This window comes from Sinocyclocheilus grahami, unplaced genomic scaffold, assembly GCF_001515645.1.
Source record: "Sinocyclocheilus grahami isolate Dianchi unplaced genomic scaffold, SAMN03320097.WGS_v1.1 scaffold1211.1, whole genome shotgun sequence".
In the NCBI taxonomy this organism is placed as follows: Eukaryota; Metazoa; Chordata; class Actinopteri; order Cypriniformes; family Cyprinidae; genus Sinocyclocheilus; species Sinocyclocheilus grahami.
The window spans coordinates 9,691-19,103 of NW_015506390.1; the positions used below are offsets into that span (position 1 = coordinate 9,691).

Below are 9,413 nucleotides of genomic sequence, written 5' to 3' on the forward strand. Positions count from 1 at the left end.
GCTTTAAAACCCAGCAACACAACTGTAGATGTATGACTTTACAACAGCAGCACTGCTTTAACAAAAAATCAAAACAGCAAGACTTATTTGACATCAAAACAAACATTTAAAAATGCTGTCTAATTGCTCTCGCTGTATACACACAGAACAGTCTATGCAGTGCTGCTTCAGTCAAACACCTTTTGTGTTTTATTAGGAGATGCACAACAATTCTTCTGTGGCTTTATAGGTAATATTTTCACTTACACAATTTAGCAAAATCAGACAATATTGTGCCTAATATAAACCACAATATTAACTTATTATTATTGAATTGTTGTAAATAAATCTCACATTTGGAACTGGTCAGTGCTCAAAAAATGCTGGGAAATCACTTCATGTAGCCCTACAAGAGTGATTACTGATAAACTGTCTGAAAAAAATATAGTTTTTAGAGAAGAAAAAAAATCACCCACTGACTTTCAAAGCTGCTACATCATAATGACTTTCTACTTTGAGGATCTTGATAGAAATGTAGTGGAGTGAAAAGTACAATATTTGTCTTTCAAATGTAGTGAAGTTAAACTCATAAGTTTCCAGAAAAAATAATACTCAAGTAAAGTACAGATACTCAAAAAGTGTACTTAAGTACAATACTCAAGTAAATGTACTTAGTTACTGTCCGCCTCTGATATTCACGGATCAGGGAATTTATAGATCAGGGAATATTAAGTGCTGAAATAAACTGCTTTCAAAAGATCAAAACAATGAACAAAAACAAAGAACAAAAAATGCCCAAAGAAGTATAAAATAACATAGGAAATGAATACGGGTCATTTTAGACCCGTGTTGTACATTAGAAGGGGTTTGCATAGCTTGAGCATTAAAGGTTTAAAAATTCGAAAGTTACTTAAAAAATATATAACCTGAAGTTAGAGCAGGTTTCTGTGGTTCGATATTTGTGATTATAGATGGATACTAAGTTGACATTTGGAGTTCATATTAAAAAAATAATTGACAAATACAAGAAGGGCATTAATATATTAAGGTGTTTGGCTGGAACAGAATGGGGAGCTAGTCGACAATCTCTTTGGAGATTATATTGTGCTCTGATATGATCAACAATGGTAGTTTTGTACATTGCTCCGCATCAATGTCTTTGAGGAAAAAAGTAGAAATAGGGAAAATGCCATTAGAATTTAGAAGAATGCAATTAAGAATGGTATATTGTATTTCAATTAAAGGTCATGGAGAAATGCACCCAGTTAAAAAAAGTCCTGGAAAAATGTTGGGAATATGAATATTCAAAGGTGGAAAGCTATGGCTGGATAGCAGATAAAGAGGCACAGAGAATGTGTATAAGTGAAATTACCAACGGTAATATTACCTACTGTCCCTATATGGCTGTACATGTTACCATTAGTTGATCTTCAGGTGAAAAATATAATTCTGGAAAAACAAAAAAATATGTCAAAGGAGTTGGTGAGACAATATGGACATGGAATATAATCATTGTTTACAAACAGAGATGGCTCAAAAGATCCAGCATGGAGTAGAACAGCTTCAGCTGTTGTCGTTCTAGAGTTAAATTATACAATAAGTAAAAGGATCACAGATAATTTATCAGTTTATACAGCAGAGATGATTGCTATTATGTTAGCAGTTCAGTGGGTGGAGAGTCATATTCTGTGTCACATATGCTCAGAGTCATATTCTGTGTTAACAAGTATTATGTATGGCAAATCCACATCCAGACAATATATACTAATAGAAATCCTTCACTCGACATAGATGACAAAGTCAAGGAACAAATATTTATTTTGTATGGGTACCGGCTCATGTTGAGGTGGAAGGAAACGAAAAAGCATATATTTTAGCTCAGAAGACCTTAAAAAATACAGAAATAGGACTAAGTACTCCATTAAGCAAATTTGAAGTTAAAGGAATAATCAAAAGAGCAATAAAAGGTTTCTGGCAAGTGAGCTGGGATAAGGAAGGAAAGGGAAGACACTTGTACAGAATTAAAAGAGAAATAGGTCATAAAAGAGAGGTTTGTGGAAATAGAAGGGAAGACGTGGTTATTTCACGTCTCCGTATGCTCTCAACTGTTCTTTAAGTATTAATAAGAAACATGAGTCAGGTTTATGTAATAATTGTAAAAAAACCAAAGACAGTAGATCATGCTCTGTTAGAATGCACCTGATATAAAAATAAAGGTTAATACTAGAAAATCAAACCAAGTCAATAGGTAAGTGGTTTGTCAATTCAGAATTTATTAAGAAATTCATCACAAGTTTTCAAGATAATATTATAATTTATAGAGGTCACAAAAAAAAAATATATATATATATATATATTCTTTCCATTCTTCCTTATTTTATTACCTATATTACACTACTCATTGACGCACCACACTCCATCTCAGTAGGTGGCGGAAATGCACTATAAGTTGGTCTGCCAACCGCCACTAAGTTGAAAGAAGAAGAAGATTTTAGCCTTATGATCGATGTTTGTGTATTTCAAAATAAATGATATATTGGGTATAATATATAATTTATATAATATTGGGCCACCACGATGAACAGGTACGTTTGATTAATTCTGACTGACGCTGTTTGGACAGCGGTTCTCTGTGTATTGCTTGATTTTAGCTTTCGGTTCGCTCTTCAGTTGCTTACACTAAGGTCGCTTCTCCCACTAAAGTCGGTCGCTACTACCACTAAAGTCGGTCATCACCACTATAGTCGGTGATCACTATGATCGGCCATGAGCACTATGATCGGCCATGAGCACTATGATCGGTCATGAGCACTATGATCGGCCTGAGCACTATGATCGGCCATGAGCACTATGATCGGTCATGAGCACTATGATCGGCCTGAGCACTATGATCGGCCATGAGCACTATGATCGGTCATGAGCACTATGATCGGCCATGAGCACTATGATCGGTCATGAGCACTATGATCGGCCATGAGCACTATGATCGGTCATGAGCACTATGATCGGCCATGAGCACTATGATCGGTCATGAGCACTATGATCGGCCATGAGCACTATGATCGGTCATGAGCACTATGATCGGCCATGAGCACTATGATCGGTCATGAGCACTATGATCGGTTTACTTGTGTTATGTGTAGGGTTTTTAACCTACACAATTATTCTAACAAAAAATATTTTAGCAAAATGTTTATTTTCGTCAGAATTATGAGCGGTCTGTTTTGTGTGCCTTTACTGTTACTGCTCTCATAAATATGATTACTTGTGTTACGTGTAGGGTTTTTAACCTACACAATTATTCTAACAAAAAATATTTTAGCAAAATGTTTATTTTCGTCAGAATTATGAGCGGTCTGTTTTGTGTGTTTAGTGTTTTGATGCACTAATCAAATTCGTTGACAATTATTTTCATTATCGATTAGTTGTTGCAGGCCTAGTTTTATACAAGCTGTAAACACAAGCCCAACACAGGCAGATGTGTGCAGTCCATAGGGTGCATCAAGGTCGCATTAACAACCTTGATTACAATATCAATAAAGGTAAAAAAGGTTTTCATTGGAAAAGTTTTGCACATACTACAAAATACATTCACAAGAAATGAGAAGTACTTTTAAGAATGTTTAAAATTATATAACTCACATGAGATGAAGATTTCAGTCATTTCAGGCCTAAAGCAAGCTGATTTATTCTACATCAAATCACCTCATGGGGGCCGATGAAGGCCAGATGAATCCTCCACTCTTTTACTTGGTGAAGAAAATGCCCCTCTTTTCAAAAACTTTTGATGCTGCATACATGGCAGTTGTCAGTATGAAGTCTATCATATAGTCCAGTAGGTTACGGTCCACCTTTGGTGTGGTTGTCTTGATTAGGCCTGTCATGATAACAACTTCCAAATGACAACATACTTTTAATTTTTAAGAATATTTAGATCATGGAAATTAAGTATCAATATATTAGATACCTTAAAAACCTGAATAAATAGTAAATAAACATTTTCTAACAAAAAGTGCAAAGTAACAAGTAGAAAAAAGGAAAAACTTTTATGGAGATTTTTCCATCTAAAGGTTTTCCCCTGTCCTTCTTTTCTCTGTAAATTAAGGGTGCACACTATTGCTGACAAACACAATCCCTACTTAGCAGTCAGATGTCTGTATGCACAAAGGCACAGATCCCTAAACAAGGCCAAATCTGCAGATGAAACTTTGTTTGTAGAAGCATTTTTTTAATTTGAACGAGCACCTCATGACTACACCATGTTATGTACGAGAAACTGCAAAAGACACAGGTGCAAGTGGAATGTAAAAAAACACAGTCACGTTCATTTTTAAGTAAATATAATGGGCGATATATTGCGTCACCAAAAATGATTGAGGTTATGTATATATTGCGCGATTAGTCGATATATTGATTATTGCGACAGTCATAGTCTTGATCTTCACCCCATATGGTCTCAGGACCTAAAAATGAGAAGAATATATATATATACACAATATTAATAAACAGCTTGCCGGAATACTCAGTTGTTATTGGTCAGTTCAGTTGCTTATGGTCGCTCTTGCTTATGATCGCTCTTGCTTATGATCACTGTTCAATTGCTTATGATCGCTGTTCAATTGCTTAACCGTGTTGCTTATGATCGCTGTTCAATTGCTTATGATCGCTGTTGCTTATGATCGGTGTTCAATTGCTTATGATCGGTGTTGCTTATGATCGGTGTTGCTTATGATTAGGCATGTCGCAATAATCAATATATCGACTTATCTCGCAATATGGTGACGCAATATATCGCCCATTATATTTACTTAAAAATTAGGTTGTTAATGCGACCTTGATGCACACTATTGACTGCACACATCTGCCTGTGTTGGGCTTGTGTTTACAGCTTGTATAAAACTAGGCCTGCAACAACTAATCGATAATGAAAATAATTGTCAACGCATTTGATTAGTGCATCAAAACAAACAGACCGCTCATAATTCTGACGAAAATAAACATTTTGCTAAAATATTTTTTGTTAGAATAATTGTGTAGGTTAAAAACCCTACACGTAACACAAGTAATCATATTTATGAGAGCAGTAACAGTAAAGGCACTATTGTTGGAATTGTCCATTAATATAATATAATTACTTATTTGTTTATTACTTACTTATTTGTGTTTTTGTTTAAATTGTTTTAAATTCTGTTTTAAAATAGCAAGCAATCTGTTGTTTTTAGGCTTAGAATGTAATGTTTGTATTTTAACCCATTAATGCTTATAATGTACAGCAGAACCTACATAGATACATTCATTATATTTGTTTTCATAGGCAGGATGTGAAATTACATTGTTTAAAATAATGGATTCAAATCATTTTAATGACAGGTAGGCAGTATAATGCTGTGTATGTGCACGAAGTCATGTTTATTTGTACATGTAATTAATTTCTATAGAGATAATGCATTATTACAGTGAAACTATTTGCTATTTTATATTGTAAATTAGCAGAAACCCATCTCTACCACTGCAGTGCTTTATCACCATTTTTTTTATAAAGATGTAATTCATAGTTCTGAATCATTTTGTCATGTGAGAACAATAGGAATAGGAACTTGTCAATCTGTTTTTATTTTGTAGTTGTTTGTTGAATAACTAGGCTTAAGTAAATTGAGGTACTTTAGTAAAACCATGGTTAAACTATGGTATTGCAACCATAGTTAATTTGTGGTACTTGAACCATGGTTTGCACAAAGAAAAAAACATGGTTACTACAGTCATAATTTACAATAGTTTTACTGTAGTTTTACTACAATATAACTGTAGTAAAACCATGGTATCGCACCAAAAAAACCACGGTTATGACAGTCATGGTTAACTACAGTTTTACTATAGTAAAACCATGGTTCATTTTCATAAGGGTATAAGCAATTGAAGAGCAAACCTAAGCAATTGAAGAGCAAACCCAAGAAGAGCGACCACAGGAAAGGCGACTTTAAGGTAAAGGCGACTTTAAGGAGAGTGTCCCTATGAAAGGCGACTTTAAGGTAAAGGCGACTTTAAGGAGAGGCGACTTTAAGAAAAGGCCACTTTAAGGTAAAGGCAACTTTAAGGTAAAGGCGGCTTTAAGGAGAGCGACCCTAAGAAAGGCGACTTTAAGGAAAGGCGACTTTAAGGAGAGCGACCCTAAGAAAGGCGACTTTAAGGTAAAGGCGACTTTAAGCAGAGCGAACCTAAGAAAGGTGACTTTAAGGTAAAGGCGACTTTAAAGAAAGGCAACTTTAAGGTAAAGGGGGTTTTAAGGACAGCGACCCTAAGAAAGGCGACTTTAAGGTAAAGGCGACTTTAAGGTAAAGGCGACTTTAAGGAAAGGCGACTTTAAGGAAAGGCAACTTTAAGGTAAAGGCGACTTTGAGGAGAGCGACCCTAAGAAAGGCGACTTTAAGGAAAGGCGACTTCAAGGAAAGGCGACTTCAAGGAAAGGCGACTTCAAGGAAAGGCGACTTCAAGGAAAGGCGACTTCAAGGAAAGGCGACTTCAAGGAAAGGCGACTTCAAGGAAAGGCGACTTCAAGGAAAGGCGACTTCAAGGAAAGGCGACTTCAAGGAAAGGCGACTTCAAGGAAAGGCGACTTCAAGGAAAGGCGACTTCAAGGAAAGGCGACTTCAAGGAAAGGCGACTTCAAGGAAAGGCGACTTCAAGGAAAGGCGAAAACTAAAGGCGACTTTAAAGGGGTCATATGATGCTGCTAAAAAGAACATTATTTTGTGTAATGAAATGTGTTTATGCGGTTTAAAGTTTAAAAAAACATAATTTTCCACATACTGTACATTATTTTTTTCTCCTCTATGCCCCACCTTTTTGAAATGCGTAGATTTTTACAAAGCTCATCGTTCTGAAATAGCGATGTGTGCTGTGATTGGCCAGTTATCCAATGCGTTGTGATTGGCCGAATACCTCAAGCGTGAGACGGAAATGTTACGCCCCTCACATACTGGTGATGCCGTGTCCCGGCCGGAGCGACAAGACAAAAACATTAAAACCCATTACAAACGAGGCATTTTTTGCAACCAGTGGGGACATAATTACTGATTATAATGACTTATACTGTCTTTTTACGCGTTGCGTTGCATTGCATCGCGCCGCGTAAACATAAAAGTCTGTCTGCATTTGTGATCAGAGAAATGACAAACAACAAGTGCTACTTTACTGGCCAAAACTCTCGTTTGAATCATCAGTGGCAAATCCTTTAAATGAAAACGTAATTACGTGAGTCAGAACTGCCGGCATTTTAGTCTAACGTTACTCTCCCAAGATCAGTAAACAGTCCTCCATAAAATGCGCTGCACACATCTGGATATTTGGGTTAAACTGTTCTGGAACAGTGTTGTAAATACCACTGATTTGTAGTAGCGTGAGGGGAAGCCCCGGGCTTAGCGTGCGCTGAGGCCGGGATAGAGTGAACAGAGGCCGGGCTAGCGTGGGCGGAAGCCCTGGCTTAGCATGAGCTGAGGCCAGGCTAGAGTTAGCTGAGGCGGCGGGGTCAAGAATGGAACACCCGGCGGATCCGATGAATGAGCGGCAACCACATGTGACGGACCCCGGGCTGGATTCCGCTTCGTCCACGGTGAAAGATGATGTATTTCCTCCGCGACCAGCACAGGTCAGCTCTAGGCATGACGAAGCGGATATCGTCCTCTTTTGGAAGACCAAACAAAGTAGTTACGCTTTCACAATGAAGCACACAGTGTCTTCACGACATGGCTGCAGCGTCAACAAAACTACAGTGAGACTAAAAGTTATGCCTTCTTTCTTTGAGTGAACATTTGGGCGGCGTTATGCAAATCTTCCCACATAGTGAGGTAGATATGTGGGGGCGTGTTAGAACGAGCAGTTTTAGGTAGGTGTGGCTGACTCTGAACTTTTATAAAGAATATCTCTTTGGATTTGAGACTTTAGTCTTTGCAACTTTACAGATCTTCTTTATGCACCAAGAGCTTGTAACACTCCAAAGAGAAAGGAAAAATTGAAATTGCATCATATGACCCCTTTAAGGTAAAGGTGGTTTTAAGGTAAAGACGACTTTAAGGACAGTGAACTAAGAAAGGAGACTTTAAGGTAAAGGCTACTTTAAAGAAAGACTACTTAAAGGTAGAGGCGACTTTAAGGACAGTGACCCTAAGAAAGGCGACCTTAAGAAAGGTGACCTTAAGAAAGGCGACTTTAAGGAAAGGCGACTTTTTAAGGTAAAGGCGACTTTAAGGAAAGGCGACTTTAAGGACAGTGACCCTAAGAAAGGCGACCTTAAGAAAGGTGACCTTAAGAAAGGCGACTTTAAGGAAAGGCGACTTTTTAAGGTAAAGGCGACTTTAAGGAAAGGCGACTTTAAGGACAGTGACCCTAAGAAAGGCGACCTTAAGAAAGGTGACCTTAAGAAAGGCGACTTTAAGGAAAGGCGACTTTTTAAGGTAAAGGCGACTTTAAGGAAAGGCGACTTTAAGGACAGTGACCCTAAGAAAGGCGACCTTAAGAAAGGTGACCTTAAGAAAGGCGACTTTAAGGAAAGGCGACTTTTTAAGGTAAAGGCGACTTTAAGGAAAGGCGACTTTAAGGACAGTGACCCTAAGAAAGGCGACCTTAAGAAAGGCGACTTCAAGAAAAGGCGACCTTAAGAAAGGCAACTTTCAGGAAAGGCAATTTCAAGGTAAAGGCGACTTTAAGGAGAGCGACCCTAAGAAAGGCGACTTTAAGGAAAGGCGACTTTAAGGTAAAGGCGACTTTAAGGTAAAGGCGACTTTAAGGTAAAGGCGACTTCAAGGAAAGGCGACTTCAAGGTAAAGGCGACTTCAAGGTAAAGGCGACTTCAAGGTAAAGGCGACTTGAAGGTAAAGGCGACTTTAAGGTAAATGCGACTTTAAGGAAAGGCGACTTTAAGGAAAGGCGACTTCAAGGAAAGGCGACTTCAAGGAAAGGCGACTTCAAGGAAAGGCGACTTAAAGGAAAGGGGACTTCAAGGAAAGGCGACTTCAAGGAAAGGCGACTTCAAGGAAAGGCGACTTCAAGGAAAGGCGACTTCAAGGAAAGGCGACTTCAAGGAAAGGCGACTTCAAGGAAAGGCGACTTCAAGGAAAGGCGACTTCAAGGAAGCCAACTTTAAGGAGAGGCGACTTTAAGGAAATTAGACTTTAAGGTAAAGGAGACTTTAAGGAGAGCGACCTTAAGAAAGGCGACTGTAAGGTAAAGGCGACTGTAAGGTAAAGGCGACTGTAAGGTAAAGGCGACTGTAAGGTAAAGGCGACTTTAAGCAGAGCGACCCTAAGAAAGGCGACTTTAAGGAAAAGGTGACTTTAAGGTAAAGGCGACTTCAAGGAAAGGAGGAAAGGCGACTTTAAGGAAAGGCTACTTTAAGGAGAGCGACCCTAAGAAAGGCGACTTTAAGGTAAAGGCGACTT

At 38.1% G+C, this 9,413-nt stretch overlaps 1 protein-coding gene across 1 annotated transcript in view; it reads left to right on the plus strand.

Annotated features, from left to right (window-relative positions):
- The first annotated feature begins 2,458 nt into the window (after positions 1 to 2,458).
- LOC107568073 (ICOS ligand-like) overlaps positions 2,459 to 9,413 on the plus strand; it is a 26,057-nt gene continuing 19,102 nt past the window's right edge. Inside the window, exon 1 of the mRNA XM_016253916.1 lies at positions 2,459 to 2,564. Coding sequence (XP_016109402.1) covers positions 2,557 to 2,564 — 8 coding nt within the window. The 5' untranslated portion in view covers positions 2,459 to 2,556. The remainder of the gene's footprint in view (positions 2,565 to 9,413) is intronic.